At 51.0% G+C, this 26,894-nt stretch overlaps 1 protein-coding gene across 1 annotated transcript; it reads left to right on the forward strand.

Moving 5' to 3' along the window:
• The first annotated feature begins 2,726 nt into the window (after positions 1–2,726).
• PDE6B (phosphodiesterase 6B) lies at positions 2,727–26,866 on the forward strand. Its single transcript, XM_049789981.1, has 22 exons — positions 2,727–3,194; positions 6,599–6,751; positions 6,952–7,041; positions 14,870–15,010; positions 15,084–15,158; positions 16,222–16,286; positions 17,065–17,131; positions 17,547–17,594; positions 18,243–18,392; positions 18,489–18,632; positions 18,834–18,899; positions 19,924–20,070; positions 20,220–20,327; positions 20,490–20,599; positions 20,734–20,821; positions 21,007–21,107; positions 21,857–21,964; positions 22,559–22,622; positions 22,858–22,932; positions 23,734–23,817; positions 26,141–26,285; positions 26,805–26,866. Exons 1-22 carry the CDS (start codon positions 2,727–2,729, stop codon positions 26,864–26,866), a joined length of 2,559 nt encoding a protein of 852 aa, XP_049645938.1.
• The last annotated feature ends 28 nt before the right edge of the window (positions 26,867–26,894 follow it).

Below are 26,894 nucleotides of genomic sequence, written 5' to 3' on the forward strand. Positions count from 1 at the left end.
GACCCAAGACAGCCACATCAGGCCAACACAAAAACACGTGCCACTGAAGAGATGAGAAGCTTGGTGCTTCTTGATCCTTGGCTAGAGGTGCCCCAAGTCCCTCCAGCCAAGCATTGCTTCCCTCTCTGTGGTGTGGTGGACCACCTGGTCACTAACCTAGAAAGGGGAGCCCAGGGGCCAGCTGCCCTCTGCTCACCTGTCAGTGCCCCAAGCTGGTTCACACCATGGACATGCCCTGTCTGATCTCCTTGCAGCAGTCCAAGGACAGATACACAGGTGGACATAAACACATGAACAAAGAACATGGTGGAATGTTAAATCAGGCCTCAAGCGTCAAAGCCAGGACACTTGAGATTCGTGGGTCTGGGCCTAGAGAGATAGCACAGCGGCATTTGCCTTGCAAGCAGCCGATCCAGGACCCAAGGTGGTTGGTTTGAACCCCGGTGTTCCATATGGTCCCCCGTGCCTGCCAGGAGCTATTTCTGAGCAGACAGCCAGAAGTAACCCCTGAGCAATGTTGGGTGTGGCCCATAAACCAAAGAGAGAGAGAGAGAGAGAGAGATTGATTCGTGGGTCTGGAAGCAAATGTCAATACTAAAAATAATCTGCACACACTAAAGAGGGTAAAATGGGTTCAGAAGTTTCAACACGTGGGGCCGGAGGTATAGCATGGAGGTAAGGTGTTTGTCTCTCATGCAGAAGGTCAGTGGCTCGAATCCTGGCATCCCATATGGTCCCCTGAGCCTGCCAGGAGCGATTTCTGAGCATAGAGCCAGGAGTAACCCCTGAGCACTGCAGGGTGTGACCCAAAAACCAAAAAACAGGGGCCGGGCGGTGGCGCTGGAGGTAAGGTGCCTGCCTTACCTGCGCTAGCCTAGGAGACGGACCGCGGTTCGATCCCCCGGCGTCCCATATGGTCCCCCAAGCCAGGAGCGACTTCTGAGCGCATAGCCAGGAGTAACCCCTGAGCGTCACCGGGTGTGGCCCAAAAACCAAAAAAAAAAAAAAAAAAAAAAAAACCAAAAAACAAACAAACAAACAAAAAAAAAGCAGAAGTTTCAACACATAAGTCTTCCACTCCTAAGAAGCCGGAAGCTCCATGGGAAGCCCGGAAATGCAAGAGAGCATTTTCCTACTACCCAAGGTATTTATTAGGAAGGAACAGACCACACCCAGAGGTGGGACTGTTTTCAGCCAATGAGTAACCAGGTATATACTGCGTGGGATGGCATCCAATTAACTCCACAATGGAGCACATGAATGGGGACACGCGACATATAGATGAACACAGACATGTGTATATGAACATGGACACACATAGAGACACATAGGTCTATGAACACAGACATAGGGAAACATGGACATAAATAAATGCATAGACACAGAGACACATACATGCACAGACATGAATACTGACATGGGACAAATGTGAAAGTATATACAGATGTGTGCTCAGATACATGCCCACATACTACATACATGAATACACATACATACCTGCACAGTGTCCTTTTTTTTGGGGGGGGGTTGGGTCACACCTGGCAGCGCTCAGGGGTTCCTCCTGGCTCTATGCTCAGAAATCGCTCCTAACAGGCTCGGGGGACCCTATGGGATACCGGGATTCGAACCACTGTCCTTCTGCATGCAAGGCAAACGCCTTACCTTCATGCTATCTCTCCGGCCCCTGCACAGTGTCCTTTGTGAAGCAAAGGGCACACCATAGCAGGACTCAGGCACAACTGAGTCCTCACATTTTTCCAACCTTTTCAGCCTATCATAACTCAAAGAAACTGTCCCCCAGCCCCCAGACATAGAGGTAAGGCTTTCAGCAGTGGCAGGGTGGCCACTAGAGATGCTGCCAGTGTTGGGCATCAGAAGGGCCAGTAGCAGCCGGTGAGGTGGCGCTAGAGGTAAGGTGTCTGCCTTGCAAGCGCTAGCCAAGGAAGGACCACGGTTCGATCCCCTGGCATTCCATATGGTCCCCCCAAGCCAGGGGCAATTTCTGAGCATCAAATGGGTGTGGCCCCAAAAACAAAAACAAAAACAAAAACAAAAAAAGAAGGGCCAGTAGCCCTCTCACAGCCAAGCAAATTGAAGCAGGCCAAAGAAGTACATGGGGAAGGTCATCCAGGCAACCTCTAGGAGCAGAGAAGTACTATGTGAGTTCAGTTATGATTCCCATGGGCAAACCCTCACCCCAGAAAAAGTCGTGCATCAAGAGTCTGTGAAACCCCAACTTGGTCTCCCCCCATCCAGGTGCCCTGCCCCCACCTCCCACCTTGTTTAAGGGTGGAGCCCAGCAGGTGCACCCACTATCTGTGTCCTGTCTTGGAGCTGAGCTGGTGCCTCTCCAGCAGTCCTGAGTCTAGGTCTGAGTGCCTGGAATGCCAGCTGCCTGCTTGACCACCCGAGACATTCAGATGATACCACAGCAGAGGTCCTGGAGTTGGTGGACTTGACTCGCTCGGATTGTTGACTCCTTCGAGGACATATCTGCCCCACCCACCCAGAGCCCCCAAAGTGAGCAGGGTCCCAGCTCCAGCCCTACCAGTCCCAGGGCTCTGACAATCCTGGACGGGCTCACAGGAAGTGTGCGTGCAGGGTGGGGCTGGCGGGTGGTCAGCTGATGTTCCTGGGCTCAGTAATCACCACTAAGAAAGGCTTTGCTGATGGCAGTGTTTGCTGGAGTCCATGCTGGGCAGGCAGCACCAAGGCCACGCAGCACCATGAGCCTCAGCGAGGAGCAGGTGCAGGCCTACCTGGAGCAGAACCCTGACTTCTCGGACCAGTACTTTGCACGGAGGCTGAGCCCTGAGCATCTGAGCAGCACTTGCAAGGACAGGCACCTCATAGACTGTGCCAGCTTCAGAGAGCTCTGCCAGGTGGAGGAGAGCAGGGCCCTGTTCGAGCTGGTGCAGGACATGCAGGAGAGTGTGAACATGGAACGTGTGCTGTTCAAGGTGCTGCGCCACCTCTGCACCATCCTGCAGGCTGACCGCTGCAGCCTCTTCATATATCGCCAGCGCAACGGTGTGGCCGAGCTGGCCACTCGGCTCTTCAGTGTGCAGCCTCACAGCATGCTTGAAGACTGCCTCGTACCCCCTGACTCCGAGATCGTCTTTCCACTGGACATTGGCCTTGTGGGCCATGTGGCCCAGACCAAGAAAACAGTGAACATCAAGGATGTGACCGAGGTGCGTGGGGACTGGCCATGTTACCTGCCATGAGACTCCGGGTGTGGGGAAGGCAGCGGAGTGGGGGCTGCATGGCTCAGCTCAACAAAACTTGTAGAAATAGGGATGGTGGGCAGGTCTTGGGGGATGGGTATTTAGAACAAAGGGGTCAAGGCTGAGCGTTGTGAACTCAGATCCCCAAGCTCAAACCCATACTGTTGACAAACACTGGGTAAGTTGAGATTCAGGATAAAGAGGAGGAGCTCCAGGCTTATCCTATAGGAAGGAGGGTGGGTTGGGGCACAGAGGTTCAAAGTGATGATTCTTAGGGATTAGAAAAAAGAGAACCACCAGACTTCCAGGGTTGGTAGCAGGGTTGAGGGTCACACTGGTATCCCAGGAACTGAGGATAGATCTGAGGATCACACTGGTATCTCAAGGATTTAGGACAGGTCTGAGGGTCACATTGGTGTTCCAGGGATTTAGGAAAAATCTGAGGATCACAACTGGTGCCTGGTGTCCCACTACTAAGGACAGGTCTGTGTCACACCCGGTATCCCAGGATAAAGGTTTCTATGAAGTGACATGGGCTGCCCTTTTGGACAGTGAATGTTCACAGCAGGCCTTGGAGGTGGAAATCAGGATCTACCAGAGAAAGCCAGTAAGGTAGCAAAAAGGTGGTCTCTGTTGCCACCCTCCTCAACCCTCCGTTCCTTGGCTCCCAGGAGACCCTACCTCAGTCGAGTGTGGAGCTGACCTGTCCTTTGTATTTCCACAAGACCTCACCTATGGGCCTCTCCTGGGTCCTAGACTAGTGGCCTGGAAGGAAGAGGTATAATCCTCTCAAAATCATCTCTAAGATCCCAGTCAGTGAGCTGAACTGGTAATCCTGCCTCCCGCCTCCCTCTCATCAGAAATGGGTCAGTCTTGAGCGAAGTTTGCGTGCCCGCCTGTGTTCTAGCCATGTAGAGACTCAGAATGGCCCGTCCCTCTTTTCACTGCAGTCCCTGGGCCATGTGAGCTGGTTTTGAAGAGGTTGCAATCGTGGGGAGACACCCAGGGTCGCCAGGCTTCTCCCACCTATGGTGGGAGCCTCAGAAAGGAAAACAGGGTCCTCAAGGCAGAGGGGGGCCCTGAAGCAGGTATCCTTGGTCCCTGGAACTCCTATCCTCATACTCTGGGCCCTAAAGTCCACATCAGGAGGGCCCTGTCTAAGGTCAGAGACCCAGAGATACTTGGGGTCAAAGGAGGCAGTTTTGTTTTCTTTGTTGTTTTTTGTTTGTTTTTTGGTTTTTTTGGGCCACACCCGGCGGTGCTCAGGGGTTACTCCTGGCTGTCTGCTCAGAAATAGCTCCTGGCAGGCACGGGGGACCTTATGGGACACCAGGATTCAAACCAACCACCTTAGATCCTGGATCGGCTGCTTGCAAGGCAAACGCCACTGTGCTATCTCTCCAGGCCCTAGGAGGCAGTTTTGTACAGAGACAATCCCTGCAGGGAGCTCTGGGACAGGCCTAGCAGTGGGCAGCAGACAAAGGGCAAAGCTCTGTGCACTGTTAAAGAGGTGGGGCTGGACCAGAGCCATAGCAGAGATAACAGAGTGACTACAGTTGGCATGGATTCAATCCCAGAATTCCATATGATCCCCCAAGCACTGCCAGGAGTAATTCCTGAGGACAGAGCCAGGAGGAACCCCTGAGCACTGTCAGATGTGGCCCCAAAACCAAAAAGAAAAACAAAGAGGTGGGGCTCCTAGAGAAGAAGGGTGGAAGGGGCTAGAAGGATGGGGCAGGGAGAGGGTCCTGGGGATAGAGGTAGGGGGGGTAAATGTGGAAGGGGATGGAGGAAAAAAAGGAGAGGGGGCAAGGGAGACCCTGTTAGGGGTGAGGTAGGAAGGGGTCCAAGTTCCACCCCCATCTAGAGGCACATCTTGTTGCAAGTGGTCATAGACAGGTAGGACTGTCTGCAGAGAAGCCGAGAGCAGGGGTGTTGGTCTGGGAGACTAGGAAAGAACAGCACAGGCAGTGAGTGTCCGGCCCACCCCTACTGTGGCAAAGTAGAGATGGCTAACCAGCGATCCTCTGGAATACCATCTGCCCAGACCAGACCTGCAGGCCCCTGCCTGGACCTTCCTGTGGGCAGCGCCCAGACCACATATGAAACTGTGAGGACAGGGGCCGGAGAGATAGCATGGAGGTAAGGTGTTTGCCTTTCATGCAGGAGGTCATCTGTTCGAATCCCGGTGTCCCATATGGTCCCCTGTGCCTGCCAGGAGCAATTTCTGAGCCTGGAGCCAGGAATAACCCCTGAGCACTGCCGGGTGTGACCCAAAAACCACAAAAAAAAAAAAAAAAAAAAAAAAAAGAAACTGTGAGGACAGGCATAGGGCACGGGCACCTGAGGAGAAGGGCCTATATGAGATAAGAAGGGGCACAGGGCCCACAGGAGCAGAAATATCGGTGCTGACAGACAGACAGACAGACATGTAGGGACATATCTATGCAGAACAGGCTTTCTCTACAGGGTGGGGCAGTAGGCACAATAATCAGGTCATGCCTCCTGCCCTGGTCTCACCTGCTGGACACATATACCCCCCTCCGACCCCAGCCCTGTCACCTGCGCTAATCCCCGAAGCCTATGAACTCTGCTATCCTGAGCAGAGCCATCTCCCTGAAGAGGGCTGAGCAGAGGGTGAGTACCATAGCTCCCAGGGTCATCACCCTGGTCCCACAGAGAAGACAGTCCCAGGCCCTAGAGAGGCTGGTCAAAATGTACCATCACACCAGCAGGCAGCAGAAGGTGGTCAGGCCCAGTGCATCTGAGCACCTGACAACCTGAGCAGGACTCTGATGCTTGCTTGGGCAGCCAAGAGCTGAGTGTCCTGGTAACAGGCCCAGTCCTCATGGGTCTGGTCTGGTCCTGTTGGTACTTGATCCTCAGAGACAAGCGCTGCTCCCTATGGAGACATGCCTAAGATGCCAATAGCTCCAATCAGGTGGGCCCTTCCTGGGAATCAAGGAGGGGGTCAGGGAGCATCAAATCCTGAGCCTGGGTCCCAGAGACTCAGAGGCCTGGTGATGAGTCCCAGGGTACAGGGACCTCTGGCCTCAACCCCAGCTCTGGAACCCAATGAGACACTCCTGCCCTCCAAGCCAATACTTGACTTGCAGGGCGACTCTGGCAGTTAAGTGGGGAGGCAAGGGAGGCTAGGAGAGAACAGAACAGGGCGACAGTATGGGGCATCTGGGCCTTTGGCTAAAGAGGTGTAAGGACACATGCCACAGCATGCCAATAGCCTTCTGTGGTGTGGGCTTCAGAGCCCAGGGAAGCCACAGATCTGATGGCCAACTTGGTCGGAGCTGTTAGTAGCTGAATACCCAGTGACAGGCCCAGAGGCAGCCCCTCACTCTCCTCTGGCCCCACAGTGCCCCCACTTCAGCTCCTTCGCAGATGAGTTGACCAACTACCAGACCAGAAACGTGTTGGCCACGCCCCTCATGAACGGAAAGGATGTCATGGGCGTGGTAATGGCAGTGAATAAGCTGGGCGGTTCCTGCTTCACCAGCCAGGATGAGGACGTGAGTTCCTGGGGCCCCATCCCCACACCATAATTTGGGGGGTTGAGCATGAACAGACACAGCTTAGCTCCTCTATGCACCTGTAGCTCACTTGTGCTGAGGTCCTGCAGGCAGTGCTGGGGCCTCCTTGACATCTTGTCCCTGCTCAGACACACCTGCACACACTTCCCAAATTCCTGTTCTCACCCTTCCCACCGCAGGTTTTCTTGAAGTACCTGAATTTTGGCACCTTGAACCTGAAGATCTACCACTTGAGTTATCTCCATAACTGTGAGACCCGCAGAGGCCAGGTACTTGCAAGCGCTGCCCAGCCAGGGCCACCCACAACCTCGCTCTGCCCAGCTCAGATCTCACTCCCACCAAGGTGACAGCCCCTTTCAGAGCAGCGGTGGAGGCTGCTGTGCTCAGCTCTGCAGAGGGTCCCTGCCATGGGTGTAGATGTGACTTTAGCTGTGAGTGTGGGTACAGTTGTGATTGTGGGTGTGGCTATAACTGTGGTTGACAGGTGTGGCCCGATTGTAGCTGCAGCTCTATGTGACTGGCTGTGCGTGTGGCTATATGATTGGTTGTGGCTATGGACTGTCAGTGTGACTGTAGCTCTGCAGTTCTAACTGAGAATATGCGTGTGGCTGGAGCTGGATAGCTGCGTATGAGTGTGGCTGGAGGTCTGATGTAGCTGTCCACATGTGGCTCTAACTCTTTGGCTGTATCATGTGGTTGTGGCTGTGGCTGGCTATACCTTGTGACTGAGTATGGATGCAGCTGTGGCTATGATCATAGATGTATGACTGTGGTTCTATACGTGTGGCTGTAGCGGTAGAGGTGAGTGTGGTTGCGCGTATAGTGTGACTATGGCTAGGACTGTAGCTATGGGACTGTGGCTCTAGCTTTGTGAGTGTGCCTGAGAGTATGGCTGTAACTCTGGCAAGAACTGTAGCTGTGTAGTTGTGGCTTTAGCTCTGAGTGTGACTGTGAGTGTGGGTGTGACTTTGACTTTGTGGCTATGGTTGTGGTGCAGAGCTGTAGGAAGGAGGTAACGCCTATCCATCACTCTGAGTCCCAGAACTAGATCCCAAGAGACTGGGTTCCTTTTTTTATTATTATTATTATTATCTTTATTCAAACACCGTGATTACAAACATGATTATAGTTGTATGATTACAGTCATGTAAAGAACACCCCCCTTCACCAGTGCAACATTCCCACCACCAATTTCCCAGATCTCCCTCCTCCCCACCCCCCTACACCTGTACTCGAGACAGGCTTTCTACTTCCCTCATTCATTCACAATTTTATGATAGTTTTCAATGTAGTCATCTCTCCAACTGCACTCATCACTCTATGTGATGAGCTGCATGTCCTGAGCTGCCCCTACCAGCCCTCATCTCTCTTGTCTCTGAGATACTTTTAAAAATGTCCTTCATTTTTCTTAAAGCCCATAGATGAGTGAAACCATTCTGTGCGTCTTTCTCTCTCCCTCTGACTTACTTCACTCAGCATAATAGATTCCATGTACATCCATGTATAGGAAAATTTCATAACTTCATCTCTCCTAATGGCTGCATAGTATTCCATTGTGTATATGTACCACAGTTTCTTTAGCCTTTTGTCTGTTGAAGGGCATCTTGGTTGTTTCCAGAGTCTTGCTATGGTAAATAGTGCTGCAATGAATATAGGTGTAAGGAAGGGATTTTTGTATTGTATTTTTGTGTTCCTCGGGTATATTCCTAGGAGTGGTATAGCTGGATCGTATGGAAGCTCAATTTCCAGTCTGTGAAGGAATCTCCATATCACTTTCCATAAAGGTTGTACTAGACGGCATTCCCACCAGCAGTGAAAAAGAGTTCCTTTCTCTCCACATCCCCGCCAGCACTGCTTGTTTTCCTTTTTTGTGATGTATGAGACTGGGTTTCTACTGGTGCCCAGCCGGATGGGTGTGTGGCATCCTGGAATGTTGAGTGGTTCTGTGGCTTTTGTGAAACTGAGCCATTGCCAAGGAATCGGCAACGGCAGGCTGAGCCTATGGTGTGGCTCTGACATGAGCACACAGCAGCGTTTCCTCTTCAAGGGAGAGGGATGTGCCTATGGGCAGAGGATTCTGTGCTGTAGGAGCTGGTCATGGAGTTGCAGCCCGGAAGACAGCATTGTCCCTGTGCTCCTTCTGTTCCCTGTTGCAGGCATGGGAGAGTGGCAGAGGTGGCGCCCTCACTTGGCTGTGGCTGGGAAGGCCCAAGACAGGCAGTTCAGATTGAGCCTCCTGTCTGAAAGGCTGCAGCTCCTGTGCTTTGCATAGTGCAGCTTGAGAGAGGTGCTGGAAAGCTAGGCCAGGAGAGCCAAAGCCTCAGAGGGTCTCCTGAACACAGGACAGCCTCATCCATGGGCACCTAAGATCAGGTTATCCAGGAAGGCCATCTCCATGGTCAGGACTTTGTGTGGGGCCTGGGCTCGCCAGAGGTAACCAGAACTGAGGCCATAAATGAGCCACAACCTAGTGGCCTGGTGTCAGCACCGTGTGGAGGGCAGGGAGCAGAGGCTTGGAGCTGTCCTGTGGCACAAGGCTAAGCCAAAGACCCAGGAGAACTAGAAATTGACCCAGCCAGACTTGCACATGGAGAGACCACCGGTGGGTTTTTCTTAGAAGGCATAGAAAGAGCCCACACTGCAATGTTGTCCTGGAGAGGACAGGATCTTCGTGGTGGGTGCACAGGATCCGTGGAGTATGGGATGCAGGGGTGAGCGCAGACCCTCTGTGAGGTGTGGGGTTTAGGAATGGGTGTTTACCCTCTGTGAGAGATGTGGGGTGCAGGGGTGAATTTACATGCTCCGTGAGGGGTAGTTCTCAGGACTTACTCCTGGCTCTGTGCTCAGGACTAGTTGTGGTGGTACTTGGAAAACCTTAAATAGTGCTAGGGATTAAACTCTGCAGCACCCTATATACTACTCCAAAATTTCTTTTTTGGTAGGTGGGGCACTCTTAGCAGCACCGAGTGCCTTGTCATTCCTGGGTTCTCATGTAAGCAATGCACCCCAGGCCTTTGATTCACTTCCCCAAATCCACATTCACCCCTTATCTTCCTTATCGTTTATCCTGTCCCTTCAGTTGTTAGGGTGCACTGAGGTTGGCAGTCTCAGTGGCAGCACTGAGGATTACACTCAGTGCTGGGAATCTACCCGATAATGATGCAGGATCATCCTGCCTTCATAGCCTCCTGCCTTCATGGCAAGCATTCTACCTATCACTGTACCATCCCACCCTGCTATTCTGGACTCAACTGTGTGTTTCTGCCTCTGGAATCAGCCTTTCTCTAGGGTGCTCAAAGGATTTTACTGGGGAAGGGTCTGAGAAGCCAAGCTCTGCGCATGGATGGACTCATGGCTATGTGGTTGCCATAGTTTCTAGTTCATTGCAGTGCGGGAGATAACCGTGTGTACTCCCTTGTGCACACACTTTGCTGTGGCTATATTCACCTGTACCCGTCAGCACCTGCCTTAGGAGTCATGTAAGCTAGTAAGTTATCAGCACTCACCACCCAGCACCTGCAGTCTGCTGGCATAGGAATCTCCACTTCGACAGTGAGATACCTCGGTGTGATTATGTAATAATTTGTTCCTGGTCTGCTAATAGAGCCAGGTCAGAAGCCTCAACCTCTGTCCCCAAAAAGCTAGTCTTATCAACTGCAGTGCAGTGTCCATGCTTCTGCTTTTCTGGGGTTTTAGAGGGAAATACTCAGGCAGTGCCTTCCTACCATCCCCTTCAGCAAATGGGCTGACCAGTCCCATCATGAGATTCTGCCATTGACTGCATTTTCCCCTGGAATCCCAAGAGAACTCTGGGTTCATTTTGCTGGTATCAAGGTCCCTCTTGGTACTGTCCATTTCACAGATGCGGACAAGTGCACCATGACTGTGTCCATCATGGTGGCTAAAAATCATATTGTCCCTCCCTCTGCTGCCTGAACACTGGGTCACCTGCCTAATTTTGACACCCTCATCTCTCCCATATACTGGCCTTTTAAGACGTTGCATGCTGGGGCCGGAACGATAGCAAAGCATAGGGCATTTGCCTTGCACTCAGCTGACCCAGGATGGACCTGGGTTCTATCCTCCTTATCCCATATAGGTCCCCCAAGCCAGGAGTGATTTCTGAACATCACCATGTGTGGCCCAAAATCCAAAAAAAAATGGCATTGCATTCTTGAAATCACAGCATGAAGCCTTTCAGAATGGCTTCTCAGGCATCCACTTTGAGAGTGCCACATCAGATGAGATTCAGAGGCTACTCCTGCCACAGTGCTCAGGGGACCTTGTGCTGGGGGAATGCACCTAAGACTTCTTTACTCCAGACCTTGAAACTGGTCTCATTGTTGGCTGCTTATTTGATTTCGATCCTGGGACTGAGCCAGGGATCACATACTTGAGATGTATTCTGGCTCGGATGTGTTTCCCTGTCCACTAGGTTTATCATTGATACTCTTCATTGATGTGAGTTGTCAATCTTCGAGAAGGCTGGGAAAGGACAAGATCTCGGCCTGTTTCACATTTCCCCTTCCCTTTTGGTTATGATGCTCAAGGCCTCACCCTTGGTTGTGGCACATGCACATTCATGATGCTAGCCCAAAATTGTACACTTTCAGCCAAGACATACTTGGCTGTGGTGCATGAGAGATGGTATACTTTAGACTTTTGTCTATTTTACTTATAGGTCCTTACACATTTTGTTAATTGGGAGGGCATACCCATTAGTACTCAGCGCTACTCCTGGCTCAGTGCTCAAGTGTTCAGGAGTGACCTTTGGAGTGCTCAGAGACCATAGGCAGTACTGAGGATGAAAACTAGGGTCAGAGAGATGCAAGGCAAGAGTCTTTCTTATTTTTTGGTTTTGGGCCACACCAAGTGGTACTCAGAACTCCTGACAGATCTGGGGGACCATATGGGATGCTGGATGTCAAATCCAGGTCAGCTGTGTGCAAGGCAAACCACCCTACCTGACGTGCTATTGCTCTGGACCAGCAATGCAAGAGTCTTAACCCCTCTAGTGACTCTTCAGCATCAGTATTTGTATCTAAGTGTCTCATTTTCTGTGTGTGTGTGTGTGTGTGTGTGTGTGTGTGTGTGTGTGTTCTTAACTTCAAGTTTAGCATATAGAAAAGTGGCCAACTTGTTTTTTTTTTTAATATATTTTTTATTTAAGTAACATGATCATAGTTGGGTTACAGTCATAACCAAAACACCCCCCCTCCTCCAGTGTAACATTACCCCCTCCCTCCTTCCCATCCCCTGCCTGTGTTCGAGACAGAAATTCTACTACAGTTATTTGTTTTTAAGTTCAGTAAGTTGTATTTTTTTCCTTAAAGGATAAGAGTAAAAAAATATAGTAAAGGTGTGATAGTGGCAATCACGGTTGTTTGCATAGGTCCAGAAAAACGGGGAAAATGGAAAAAAATCCTTGACCTGATTACAAAAAGGCCTCACCATAGAAATGTATTGGCATAAGACCGACTCTGGGTTCCAGGCATACCAGTCCATCCAACTCGAGTCATTCTCAAGGTCCTGGTGAAACTTTTTCACACTTTAGCTATTGTTGGTATCAGATTCTTATATTTAAAGGCTCTGGATTCTGTGCATTTCTTTCATCGATGTCAGGCTGATATGGAGCATCCTCTAGTTTCAGCATACCATTCAATGCAGAGCAATCTGCACTGCATGCAGACTGTTGCTGAGTCGTCTGGGTGTTGAGAGCATTCTTTGAAGTAAGTCAATGCCAAAGCAGTGGTCGGTCTTCCCTGGTAGAGGCTTGGATCCTGGTAATATTATAGACAATTGTGGCTGTTTCCATAGATGGTATCCATTGTTCAGGTGTGTGTGGGCGATGCCCATTCTTCTGAGGCCTGAGTTAAATCATTATGCCAACGTTCAGGGTAAAAGGCCTAATTACATTACCAAATTTGTGTTCCCATCTCTATTAGATAAGAACTTGTTTGCATATGTATTATTTTTCCATTTTAATGTGCCTATGCAAAAGAGAAGCAATGAAGTGGCCAACCTGTATCTTACCCCTGGTGCTGTTATCTTTCCCTGGGCAAACAAGGATGGCATGCACTCTTTACTCTGTGAATGTGCCCCCCACCACCACCGTGCCTGCAGTTGGTGCTGGATGAGCACACAGGGATTCTGCTGGGTCCAGTCTCAGTGTCTGCTATTCAGTATCATGTCCTGTCTATCACTGCTTGTTCAAGATACGTATGAGAGTTGTCAAATTTTTATCAGTTGATGCCGTTTTTTCTTTTTCTTTTCTTTTCTCTTTTCTCTCTCTTTTTTTAATTCGGCCACACCCAGTGATGCTCAGGGGTTACTCCTGGCTATGTGCTCAAAAATCACTCCTGGCTTGGGGGACCATATGAGATGCTGGGGGATCGAACCTCGGTCCGTCCTAAGCTAGTGCATTCAGGGCAGATGCTTTACCGCTATGCACCACTACTCTGGCCCACCAATTTTTTTCTTTAACCTATTATTTAGGGCAGTAGTCCTCAAACTATGGCCCGTGGGCCACATATTGTATTTGTATCTGTTTTGTTTCTTCATTGCAAAATAAGATCTATGCAGTGTGCATAAGAATTCGTTCATAAGTTTTGTTTTTACTAGAGTCAGACCCTCCAATGGTCTGAGGGACAGTGAACTGGCCCCCTGTTTAAAAATTTTGAGGACCCCTGATTAGGGGGTCATGTAAATTGATTATAAATCAGTTTTGTATGTCTGGTATAAATCCTACTTGATCATAGAATATAACTATTTTTATATAATGTTGGGTTCATTTTGCTAATATTTGGCTAGGAAATTTTATATCTATGTCCAGGAGCAATTTAAGTTTATAGTTTCTCTTTCTTCCAATTATCCCCCTGGATTTTTGGTGTTGACCCTGTAGGGTGTTAACCCTATAGCATGAGTGAGGTAGAAATTCCTCTGCTTTTCACCTGCAGAAGATTGTAGTAAATCCATTGGTTTCTTCCTTACTTTTTAAAGAGATTTCCGGTGCCTCATTAAAGACTAGTACTTGCTTTTGAAAGTATTATCTATTGATCAGTATTGTTAAGGTTTATAGATCTCAGGGCAGAACAATAGTACAGCAGGTTGGCTGTTTGTATTGCATGCAGTTGACCTTGGTTTGATCCCTGGCATCCCATATGGTTCCCCCAAGCTTCTAGGAATGATTACTAAGCACAGAGCCAGGAATAACTACTGAGCACCTCTGGGTGTGGCCCTCACAAAAAAAGTTAAAAAATTTCATCTTAGGGGCCAGAGAGATAGCATGAAGGTAAGGCATTTGCCTTCCATGCAGAAGGACGGTGGTTCAAATCCTGGCATCCCATACAGTCCTCTGTGCCTACTATGGGCGATTTCTGAGCATAGAGCCAGAAGGTACCCCTGAGCGCTGCCGGGTGTGACCCAAAAAAACAAAAACAAAATTTCATCTTAATGCCTAATCTGTGTGTGAGTCTGGTAGTTTTTCTTCCTAAGAATTATTCTGTAATCAAATTTAGGGACACAGAGTTGTACTTAATATTTAACCATCTATCTTCTGGCAATAATTTTCTTCTTCTAGTTCCTTAAGATGAAATTACTGATTTTGGATCGTAAGAGCTACAGCCATTAGCACTCAAGGATCCATGTGATATCAATATCCGATCTGTGTGTATGCATGTGTCTGTGTGAGGCCACAGGGTGCCATCCCTGAAGTCATGTGTGTATCAGGTATTCATGTGTGTGTCTCTGTGTGTGACCATGGGTGTTCTTTCCCCTGCAGTCACAGAGGTATATATGAGTATGGTCTTAGGTGTGCCATTTGTGTGTGATCATGGGTGTGCTATTCTCTGTAGTCACACAGGTGTGTGTATATAACTATAGCTGTAGCATCCTGTAGAGTCACATGAGGGTATGTAGATTGTGACCCTGGTTTGCTATTCCCTGCAGTCACACAACTGTGTGTATATAGGTGTGTGACTATCAATATGCCACCTCTTGTGATCACACAACTGTTGTGTGACCATGGCGATGCCACCCACGCAGTCACACAACTTTGTGTGCATGTGACTACACCCCCCACAGCCATGCCATCCCCAGGTGCTGCTGTGGTCAGCCAACAAGGTGTTTGAGGAGCTGACAGACATTGAACGGCAATTCCACAAGGCTTTCTACACGGTGCGGGCCTATCTCAACTGTGACCGCTACTCAGTGGGCCTCTTGGACATGAGCAAGGAGAAGGTGAGGCTCATTTCTACAGCCTCCGCTGCTCTGTCCTGCTCCAGCCCTGACTTGCTTCTCCTCTTTGCATCAGGAATTCTTCGATGTGTGGCCTGTGCTGATGGGAGAGGCACAGCCTTACGCAGGCCCGAGAACACCAGACGGCCGAGTGAGTGTGTGGGGCCTGGGGAAAGGGCATAGGACCAGACCACACTGCTTGCATTCCCTAGCTGCTTCTCCAGGGTCCAGCCAGACTCAGACCTGTGTGGGAGTGGGAATAAATTCGATGGGGCAGCTGGTGCTGAGTGCCCAGAAGAGGGCCAATCTCTCCTCTGTGCTCCAGCCAGGCTGCTCTACAGGTGAGCGTCACTGTCCAGTGTCTGTCTATGGACCAATGCTGCCTTTCCTGAAGCATCTAGATGGGGGCAGGTCTTCGTGCCTGCCCATGCCATGCACATGCACAAGTTGCAGTGTAAACAGACAGGAACATTAGCAGGTGCTGCTTCTCCCTGACTCTGTAGCCAACCTAGTTGTCCTTCAGTCCCCCACCTGCCTGCCGAATGGGCACAGCCCCAGGAAGAGTGCTATGAGCTTGGCATGGTCCCACTTGCAGAACACATGAGGGCTGCATGAGGGCTGACCATAGTACATTTGCCATGATGACACTGAGGTGTAACAGTTGTGTATGGTTACTAGGCTCTGTGCCTGTGGTAGAGTGCAAGGTCCAGTGGGCCTGGGACTAAGGGGACAAGGGCAGAGAGAGAAGACTCCTTGCCATGGAGATCAGGATATATGACATGGCCCACCCATGTCAGTGATGTTCTGTGATCACACACGATGTCCCACCTGTGTCAACGAGTCTTCATGTTGTGGAATCACACAAATTCTGTGTCAGTGATGGTCTGTGCACACAATCACACATACCCCATATGTCAGTGGTGGTCTGTGTGTACATAATCACATGCCAGTCTATGGTACATGGTACATGTACACACATAATCATGCATACCCTCATGTGTCTATGATGGTTTATATAAACAATGTGGGATGTGTGTTTGCAAGTGTGGCCATGTGACAATGTGGTTGTGCCATGTTCACAAAACATGTGCATGTGTGTACATGTGTATCTGTGCATGGTAGCAGCAGTACACATAGATTCAGCAGCTCTTTCCCCTCTTGGGGCCCCTCTAGGGTCTCCCTAGCCCCTTACCCTACTGTGGTCCGTTTCCCAGGAAATTCTCTTCTACAAAGTCATCGACTATATTCTCCATGGGAAGGAAGACATCAAAGTCATTCCGTAAGTTCCAGGGCTTAGGGGACAACTGAGCAGCCCAAGGCCCAGGCTAGGGTCTCTGGGATGCAGCTTCACTGTAATGATTGTTGCATTAAATAATTAACGATGGAGCTGGATGGAGAGGGATGGATGGAGGGATTTTTCTCTGCCATCCCAGGCCACGTGGCTCCGCAATCCCCATTCAGCTGGAGGGTCCCAGGTTTAGGTGAATGGCGGAATCAGACTCATCCAGAGACAGGCATCAGGAAGTACAGCTTTATTCATACCCTATCCACCACATGCATGGTCAATCTCAACCATTTACGCATGCTATCCTTAGCTTGCCCTGCGTCTTAACTTCTTTCATCCATGTCTCCTCCAACCTCCATCCTGGCCAAAGACCAAAAGGCAAAAAGGCCTTATCTACCTTTTCCAAGACCCCTCCCAGGAATGGGCGGGGTCTTGCAGGTAAGGTCAAGTTACCTAGGGAGAATGGAGGGATGAGGCTTCAATGATGCTACATGTGCCAGGACAAGACGAGGTGCAAGGACAGGAACAGGAGAGGCATCATGCACAGGTGTCCATAGAACCCATGAGGTTCAGGGGCCTTATGTCCCCAAGTAGGTGTCTCCAGAAGAGGAGCCCCGATTACACACTCAATGAGCTTGACTGACTCCCAGTCCTTTGCACCTCCCCACACACCCACTCCTCCAGTGAGACCCACGGAAAGCTGACATGGGGCACGGGACAGTCGTATCTCCATACCTCTCACTGGCTCATCTGGCCTCTCCTCTTTTCACAGCACACCCTCGGCTGACCACTGGGCTCTGGCCAGTGGCCTTCCAACCTATGTGGCAGAAAGCGGCTTTGTGAGTCAGGGTTTCTGTTCCTGCTTCTTTCCCACCTACCTGTTTTCTCCTGCCCCTTCCTATCCTTTTGTCCAGCCTACCTGTCCCCGCCTGTCTCATCCTGCCCCATCATCAGAGTTCTAGCCTCTCCTGTGTCCTCCTGTCCCTTTGCCAAGCCCTCCTGTCCTCTTCTACCAACTCCTGCCCCCAACCAACCCTCCTGATCCTTGCTGTTCCTACTTGCGCTTACCCAGCCCTCCTGTCCCCTCCTGTCCATCGCCCAGCTCTCCTGTCCTCTCCTCCCACTCCCAATAGCCTGGTTTCATGCCAACTGCCCTGATTTGCCTGTGAAAATCACAGTGTGTGGCAGCCCTATTCCGAATCAGGATGTGCTTTTAGCCCCTCTGGTGAAGTTTCTTTTCTGGTTCTTTTACAGATCTGTAACATTATGAATGCTTCTGCTGATGAAATGTTCAAGTTTCAGGTATTTTGGTAGTAGAAATTGTTTGTCTAGGAAAAAGGCTGTGCTTCAGAAATGTGAGGAAAAGGGACAGAGGGATACAAAGGCTGAGCACAGGCTTTGCATAATGGGAGGCCCTGGGTTGGATCCCGGCACTATCAGAAGTGACCTACAAACTCTGAGCAGGTGTGGTCATCCCATGAAAGCAGAAAAAGGGCCCGGAGAGATAGCACAGCGGTGTTTGCCTTGCAAGCAGCCGATCCAGGACCAAAGGTGGTTGGTTCGAATCCCGGTGTCCCATATGGTCCCCCGTGCCTGCCAGGAGCTATTTCTGAGCAGACAGCCAGGAGTAACCCCTGAGCACCGCCGGGTGTGACCCAAAGACCAAAAAAAAAAAAAAAGAAAGCAGAAAAAGCAAAAACCTTCCATGGGTAACACCACATACATCACACTCATCTGTCTGTGTAATGCCTTCATGGGAGCCCGCCCTGCCCACAGGCTATCTCCAAAAAAGTCTCCAGGAGGAGTTGGCCAATGTCTGAAACAGATGGGTTATTAGATGGGCCCAGATCTTTGTGGGAGCCCCTGGGACAGAAGAAGCCAGAGCCCAGTCTGGGTATGGAAATTCAGGTCTCCACAGCACAGTAGCAGTCAGCTTGGCCTGTCCTGCAGGAAGGGCCTCTGGATGCAACTGGGTGGGTCATCAAGAATGTCCTGTCTATGCCCATCGTCAACAAGAAGGAGGAGATTGTGGGGGTGGCCACCTTCTATAATCGGAAGGATGGGAAGCCTTTCGATGAGCAGGACGAAGTGCTCATGGAGGTAGGTCCTGCCACCCATCTGCTCCAGAGTCACAATGAGGGTGGGAAAGCGCAGGGGCTAGGCAAAGGTTGAGCTGCCCTCACATGTCTCCGCCAGTCCCTCACACAATTCCTGGGTTGGTCTGTGCTCAACACCGACACCTACGACAGGATGAACAAGCTGGAGAACTGCAAGAACATTGCCCAGGATATGGTTCTGTACCACGTACGCTGTGACAAGAATGAGATCCAGTCCATCCTGGTACTTCCACTGAGTCCTTTTGCTCCCACCCCACCCCTAACCCCAGTCTGCACCTTCATCCCCCTTTGCACCCCTCCCTGGCAGTTCTGTGGGGTCAGGATACCCCCTGGGGCTGGCATCCTGCTCTGGAGAATACGCCCTGCACAGCTTCCTGGGCTGTAGGTCACCAGTACCCAGCCCCAACTCTCGGTTCCTTCCTAGCCAACAAGAGCACGTCTAGGGAAGGAGCCTGCAGACTGTGAGGAAGACGAGTTGGCAGAGATCCTGGTGAGAGTGGGACCCCCTGAGGCTGTGGTGAGATGCCCAACCAGGAGACCAGAAACCCAGAGCTGGTGTTGGATGCTAGGTGCCTGGTGCTGGGTGCTAGGTGCTGGGTGCCCATGGTGTGTCTGAGAAGTGTGTGTTCATGAGAAATGTTCATGCTGCACATGTACTGTGAGTGCTTAAGGTATGTATCTGCCTATATCCACGTCTCAGGTCTGCTGCAAGATAGATGCATCATAGGGCCGGAGTGGTGGCACAAGTGGTATGGCATCTGCCTTGAGCACACTAGTCTAGGATGGACCGAGGTTTGGTCCCCCAGTGTCCCATATGGTCCCCCAAGCCAGGAGTGATTTTGGAGCGCATAGCCAGAAGTAACCCCTAAGCATCACCGGGTGTGGCTGAAAAACCAACAAATAAATAAATAAAAAGATAGATCCATCATATGTGTGTCCTGTGCCCTGAATGCCTGTTCATGCATCTGTGTTCATGTGTTACTCATGTGTCCTCCAGTGCCTTTGTAGCTGCATCTATGCCCATGTTTGTACTGCCTGTGTTTATTAGTTCTAGATCATGTGCAATATATATATATGTCCAATATCAATGTGTCCTGCATGTATTTGTCTATCATGCATATTCCACGTGTGATAGGTACATGCACGTGGCATGTATGTAGTGTGTATGGTTGCACACTACCACAGGTGCTTGAGTATTGTGTCACATGAGCCCTGTGTCTGCCATGCCTGGTTGCCATATCACATATATGACATGCTGACCTGTGCTTATCATGGGATGCCTTTCCTGGGTCTCTATGGAGCCCCAGGCCATATGTTCCCTTGACATGCACGTTTTGCCCATGTGTGACATACTGTCCCTGGCTGGTAAGTGCTGTGCTGAGTCCCATAGGAAGGAAGCCAGTTCTGGACGAGCAAGGATGATGTGCTGGGATGGTGTCCAGAGCAGTTGGAAAGGACCTTCCTGGGTGCCTGAGTTCGGGGGGCCTACCTCAGCCTCATGGTTGCTCTCACAGAAGGAAGAGCTACCAGGACCAACCAAGTTTGACATCTATGAGTTCCATTTCTCTGACCTGGAGTGCACAGAACTGGAACTGGTCAAATGCGGCATCCAGATGTACTATGAGCTCGGTGTGGTCCGAAAGTTCCAGATCCCCCAGGAGGTGAGGGACACGCTGGGTCCATGACACCCTCCCCCCCCCCATTGTGGCACTTTCCCCCAGGATACTGCAGGGTAAGGGAAAGCCCTCAGGTGTTGGGCACCAGGCACCGCTCGTGGGCAGGGCAGCCATGAGCTCTTCTGCTCCCTCAGGTCCTGGTACGGTTCCTGTTCTCTATCAGCAAAGGCTACCGGAGAATCACCTACCACAACTGGCGCCATGGCTTTAATGTGGCCCAGACCATGTTCACGCTGCTCATGGTGCGTGAGTGGAGGAGGTGGCCAGAGCCCCCTGCATGGAAGAGGGGTTACCCCTGGGCAGAGTAGCAGGGGGTGATCCCAACCCCATAGTGGGTACAGCCCTCCCCTCTCACATGGAAAGTGGGTGCTGGCTGGTTGAGAACCAGGGACCTGTCTCTGCAGACGGGCAAACTCAAAAGCTACTACACGGACCTGGAGGCCTTCGCCATGGTCACAGCTGGACTATGCCATGATATCGACCACCGAGGCACCAACAACCTCTACCAGATGAAGTGTGTACAGGCACCAGGAGGATGCCCAGGGCTTGGTGGGGGGGGGGCACTTCAGAGGCTACAGACTCTGGCACCCAAGGCGGGGCACCCAGCCAGGCTGTTGGAGATCTTGTAGCTAACTAACCTTGGAACAGGTCCCAGAACCCTCTTGCCAAGCTGCACGGCTCATCCATCTTGGAGAGGCACCACCTGGAGTTTGGGAAGTTTCTACTGGCAGAGGAGGTACGTCCAACTCTCACCCCCTATCCTGAACCTTGACCTGTGCTGAGAGCGGATGTGGGCACCCCGCAGGGATGGTCCTCATCCTCAGGGCAGCTGGTCTCAGGGTTCCCAAGGGCCCAAGGACCTCTGCAGCTGATCTCAGGAATCCTTGAAGGCCTCACCTTCTGTGGACATGCCTTCCACAGAGCCTAAACATCTACCAGAACCTGAACCGGCACCAGCACGAGCATGTGATCCACCTCATGGATATTGCCATCATCGCCACAGACTTGGCACTTTACTTCAAGTGGGTGTTGCCAGGTTGCCAGAGAGATGGCACAGCAGGGGGGGAGGGCATTTGCCTTGCACCAGCAAACCGGATTTGATCCCCAGCACCCCCTATGGTCTCCTGAGTCCTCCCAGGAGTGGTTCTTGAGTGCAGAGCCAGGAGAAACCCCTGAGCACCACCAGGTGTGACAAAAAAATATATAAAAAGAGAAACCAAAAACAAACAGCAACAACAAAAACTTACTTAGAAGGGGTGGGAAAAGAAAAAAAAAAAAACTTACAGCAGGGAGGGTCCAGAGAGATAGCACAGCGGCGTTGGCCTTGCAAGCAGCCAATCCAGGACCAAAGGTGGTTGGTTCGAATCCCGGTGTCCCATATGGTCCCCCGTGCCTGCCAGGAGCTATTTCTGAGCAGACAGCCAGCAGTAACCCCTGAGCACCGTCGGGTGTGCCCCAAAATCAAACAAACAAACAAACAAAAACTTACAGGAGGGAATTGCCTTTCATGCAGCCAACCTGGGCTCCATCCCCTATATCTCCTATGTTCACTGCCAGGAGTGATCCCTGAGTGTAGAGTAAGAGTGGCCCCACAAAAGTGGGTACTGCTTGCAGAAACCCAGAAACCACATACCACAGGAGCCCCCATACCACAGGGTTTGGCTGTTCTTGGTGGTAGATGGGTGGGCGTTTTACCCACACTACCCATGAGCACAGGTGAAAACATGGCTGACATGTCATGTCAGTCTCCCACCCTCATCTGTGGCCTCAGGAAGAGAACAATGTTTCAGAAGATTGTGGATGAGTCCAAGAACTACATGGACAGGAAGAGCTGGGTGGACTACCTCTCCCTAGAGACCACACGGAAGGAGATAGTCATGTGAGTGCTGGCAGGGCAGGGTTCCTCCTGAACTTGTCACAACATCCCATGCTACTGGTGCCTCCAAATTCAGGCTCCATCTCAGCACTCCAAAGGCCCAACAGCACTGGTTCCCCCAGTTCAGGACTATGAGGGCAAGGGCAAAGGGGTCTTTCCCCAAAAGTGCTTGGGCCTGAGCCACTGACCATGGTTTCTCAGGATGGAAGGAACTGGAGGGAGAGGTGGTGAGCAGAGGGGAGGAGGGTAAGGAAGGAAGGACAGCTATGGGGGGGAATGGAGAGGAGGTGATTACAGAGGTGGAGAAAGGGAAGGGAGGATGGAGGGAGGAGGAGAGAGGTGAGAGTGAGGAAGATAGAGTGAGGGAGAGAGATTGAGAAACAAGGAGGGGAGGAGGGGGAGAAGGAAAGGAAGTAGAAGAAAGGAAGTAGAGGATGGCAGGAGGGAGAATGGATGGGAGAAGGAGAGGAGGGATGGAGAAATGGAGCATGGGTGGAAAGAGACAGGAGGAAGGAGAGAGGGGGCAGGGGGAAGAGGGAGGGAGGCTGCAAAGGAGTAGGGAGGAGGAGAGAGCACGTTGGAACCCTCTGCCTGCAGGGCCATGATGATGACTGCGTGTGACCTTTCTGCCATCACCAAGCCCTGGGAAGTTCAGAGCAAGGTCAGACATCAGGGCCCTCCTGTGGGTGTCTGGGTTGCCCGAAAGGGGAGCGAGACGTCAATAGAGGGGTCAGGTTGCATGAGGACAGCTGCCATGAACATAGAGCCGGAACCTGCAGCGGGGCAGGGCAGGACTGGGCAGGAGGGGACCTAAGGCTGGGTGGGGACAGAGGGCAGATGAAGCCTGGGTGCCCTGGGAGGTTCAACCTTGAGTGATAGACACTGTGTGCCTGTAGGTGGCTCTGCTGGTAGCAGCTGAGTTCTGGGAACAAGGTGATCTGGAGCGAACCGTTCTGGAGCAGCAGCCCATTGTAAGTAGAACCATTCTCCATCCTCATGACCTGGCTCAGCACTGCTACCAAATGACCCAGGACCATCAGGACCTGGGGAGGTGGGGGCAGTCTTCGGCTTGGGGAACACAGAACCACCCTGAATAGACTAGCTATGTCCCTGTCCTGGTAGCTGTGCTGGACCCAGCGAGCACAGCTTCACACCCAGACTGACACAGGCCTTCAGGCTGTGGACTGTGGTGCAGGAGAGGCCCAGGGAGAGCTGGGTAGGGGTGCAACTCACACTTCTTCCAGGTAGTGGTGACATCAGCTGAGCTTGACCAGGAGGATGTGCAGACCAACGAGAGTGTCTGGGGAAGGACAGAAAGCCATCCCTGACCCCCTCTGGGCCAGGTTTTTGGGCCATCTGGGGTCACCTCAAATGATATCAGCACACAGAATATCTGCATACAGAATCAGTTCCCCCTGCCAGTGGAGGCCTGAGTGTCAGCACTATGGGTCACAAAATGTGGCTCAGGGCTCCCCCAGACACTCCTCAGGAAAGAGGTGAACAGGGGACACAGGACAAGACAGTTCCATGGACAACTGCAGAGTTGCCCTAAATCAGCATTCAGGGTCTCAGTGCAGGGAGTACAAGGACATCTCCAAACAGCCCACCTGTTTCATTCTGCTCATTCTATTTCTTTGTACACATTCATCCACATTCAATGCACTGGGAATTCAATGCTCTGGAAGAGCTTCCAAGGACAGGACATGGGGGATAGAGTCCCCCCCCTAGCTGTTCTCTATGATGCAGAGCCCCCTGGTGCATTTCCCTCACAGCCAATGATGGACCGGAACAAGGCAGCTGAGCTCCCCAAACTGCAGGTCGGCTTCATCGACTTCGTGTGCACGTTTGTGTACAAGGTGAGTGGAAGTTGGCTTGGGGTGCCCTGCCATGGGCTTCTCGGGCTGGGCAGGAGCAGCTGGACATAGGAACAGCAGTGGGGTCCTCTAGGAGAGTGGGCACAGGAGTAGAATTGTGACTGGACCTCACACCAAGAGAGGAGTTTGGATCTAGCCCATTTATTCACTCAAAGATCAGAATTTTTAATACATTTACTTTAGCAAGTCATATTGGAGTTAGCAAGGAAGGGGGTGATCAGTAGTTTACATAGCAGGAAAACGTGGCTTCTGTGAGGTATAATCATCAAAACATTCTATAGAATTCATTGATATCCTCTTTAATACAATGATTATAATACTTATTGATCTTTACCAGACATCACTTATTTTTGACCTAGGATTTAACAATACCCTAATTTCCCAAAATCTCCTAAATTTGCTGAACCAGCTTTATGGCTTAAATGCCCAGTTCCTTGTTTTCCAGGGAATCTTTAGTGTGGTTGTTTACTGCATGCCTAAATTGGGTTTTGTTTTGATGCAGATTACCTTTAAAACCAAGTGGCCGTGGCTCAGGGCCGGAGGCTTTGATCCTTCAGAAATTTTCACATTCTTATCTCCTATAGCATTCCTATACTGAGCAGGAAGGCCTGGAATAAGGCCTCAGCACATTTACTTGGTAACTAGGAAACAGTTTTGATTTACAGAAGTTTTGGTGGACTCAGAGAGATGCCCTTAGGATGTTAATAAAAATTATGTCTCAAATAAGAGGGACAAATTTATGCCGCGACTGCTATCACTATCCCCTTTACCCTAAACATCTCATGGCAATTGTGGGTACAGGCAACCAAAGGCTTTTTTTGGGGGGGAGGAGGATTGGTTTTTGGGTCACACCCAGCAGCGCTCAAGGGTTAGTCCTGGCTTTATGCTCAGAAATCGCTCCTGGCAGGCTCAGGGGAGCCTGAGAGGGCAGCCCCAGAGCTATTTGGGATTATGGGATTCGAACCACATCGTCCTTCTGCATGCAAGGCAAATGCCCCACCTCCATGCTATCTCTCCGGCCCCAACCAAAGGCTTTTTTGAGCCTAGTGTGCTCCCTTAGCCAAGGGCTCTAGGCTAGGGTTCCTTATACAGAGGTTGCAACAGTGCCCCACTGCTAAGTGCTACTGAAGCCCCAACACCTATTCTCAATGACACTTAGCTCATCAAATTCATCATACTCATTGAACCCCTGAACCCCTGATCCCAGGGGTTCCTCCCACTCAGCATTACCCTCCTCCTGGATTGTTCTCTACCCATCTGCACTCTCCCTTAAATGTTTCTCTTTCCTGAGCTCCAGCCAGAGTACCCCATTCCAGCCTGCCTGCTATCCAGGGCCCTAGATGCATGGGAGGTTGGAGAGGGGAGTACGGATTCAGAAAAGTAGGCCAACTAGGTCCTACTCCCCAGCTCCCTCCTCTGCCTCCACCCAAGTGCTGGACGGAACCAGGATGTACAAGCCTGTCCTGCAGGGGTCACAAGTCGCAGCTGAACCAAGTATCTCCCCCTACCCAATCCACGTGCTCCACAGCCTGTGTTGTCACGGGTCCATTAGTGTGCATGTGATGTTCTAGTGTAACAGGTGTCATGTATTTGTGCAGTGTAGTGCTGTGTGCATCTCTAATGTACATGTGAGTATTCACATGATGGTCCATATGCGCATATGGCAGTTACATTTGTGGTGTACATGTGTGAATATTCTTCACATTTCATCATGGTGCATGCTATGTTGCAAATGTGCAGTTTTGTGTATGTTCATACTGTCTATATGGCCACATGTGAAACAGTGCATGTCCATGTGCTGTGGCATGTGCCTATGTACAGAGTACATGGTCATCTATGTACCATACCACGTGTGGTTTACACACATGTACTGTGGTGTGTGTATTTGTATGCAGCATATGACATGTTCCTGTTCTGCTGTGAATGTGCCTAGGTCTGGAGCCACAGATCTGCATGACTTCTAAATGATCCCTCTCCAAGGGACCCCTGCTCTGTGGTAGATGTGTTCTCATCTTTCTGGGGTCCTCTTCTCACCGTGACCTTGACAGTCACAGCCCACAGGTCCCTTTCCAATGTTAGGAACAGAAACCCCGGATTCCAACTCCCTTGGCTGGGAAAGCAACATCTCAGTGGTGTCCTCCCAGATAGGTTCCCTCATAGTTCTCACAGGCAAGAAGTAGGTGGGGGAAAGGGAAGCCTATCTCCCAACAAGGGATAGAGGTGGGCAATGAGACAATGGTAAGCACCATCTCAGCGGCTTGAGGTAGCTGGTATTATAACCAGCCCACTTTCATTCTCTTCACAGGAGTTTTCACGTTTCCACGAGGAGATCCTGCCCATGTTTGAACGCCTGCAAAATAACAGACAAGAGTGGAAGGCGCTGGCTGACGAGCACGAGGAGAAAGTGAAGGCCCTAGAGGAGAAACAGGAGAGGGTGGAGGCCAAGAAAGGTCAGGTGTCTCTCCTGCTCCAGCTGAGTGCCCCTAGGGTGGGGATCAGTGTGTGGAAAAAGACGTATAGTTGAGAAAAGGCAGGATTCATCAAATGTCCCCAGAGCAGTGCAAGTCCAGCTCCAAAAGCTCCAAGAGCTCTTCTTGATCCCAGAGGCCTCATCCCGACCCCAAGAATCGTTCTGCCCCAGGCTCTTCAGAGCCTTCCACCCCACCTTTTGGCAAGTCTCCCCCAGAAGTATCTCATAAAGCCTGTCCATACACCTGTGCAGCAGTGTGCGAGACACACCCCCATTTAGAGTGAACTCACTCTTAAGTCAGGAGACACTGTAGCCTACCTGCCAAGCTCACCCCCACAGCACTGTGCTTCTCTGCAGTGACAGGGAAAGGGGAAGACTTGCACAAGCCCTTCAAATGCTGAGGCCAGGGGGAACCCAGTAGGCCTCACAGGATTGAACACTCAAGATTTCAGGCCATGCTCTGCCCTGAGGCGCTCATGTGGTTGCTTCTCTCCTGCAGTGGGCACTGAAGTGTGCAACGGAGGCCCTGCTCCCAAGTCCTCTACTTGCTGTGTCCTGTGAGCTGTCCCAGGCTCCGATGGCACCCTAT

Source organism: Suncus etruscus, chromosome 16, assembly GCF_024139225.1.
Source record: "Suncus etruscus isolate mSunEtr1 chromosome 16, mSunEtr1.pri.cur, whole genome shotgun sequence".
NCBI lineage: Eukaryota > Metazoa > Chordata > Mammalia > Eulipotyphla > Soricidae > Suncus > Suncus etruscus.

Coding starts and splice junctions, on each gene's coding strand:
- PDE6B (XM_049789981.1), top strand. CDS start 2,727: ATGAGCCTCAGCGAGGAGCAGGTGCAGGCCTACCTGGAGCAGAACCCT. Junction 16,287..17,064: donor GAAGACATCAAAGTCATTCC/GTAAGTTCCAGG, acceptor CTCTTTTCACAG/CACACCCTCGGCTGACCACT. Junction 18,633..18,833: donor ATGAGATCCAGTCCATCCTG/GTACTTCCACTG, acceptor GTTCCTTCCTAG/CCAACAAGAGCACGTCTAGG.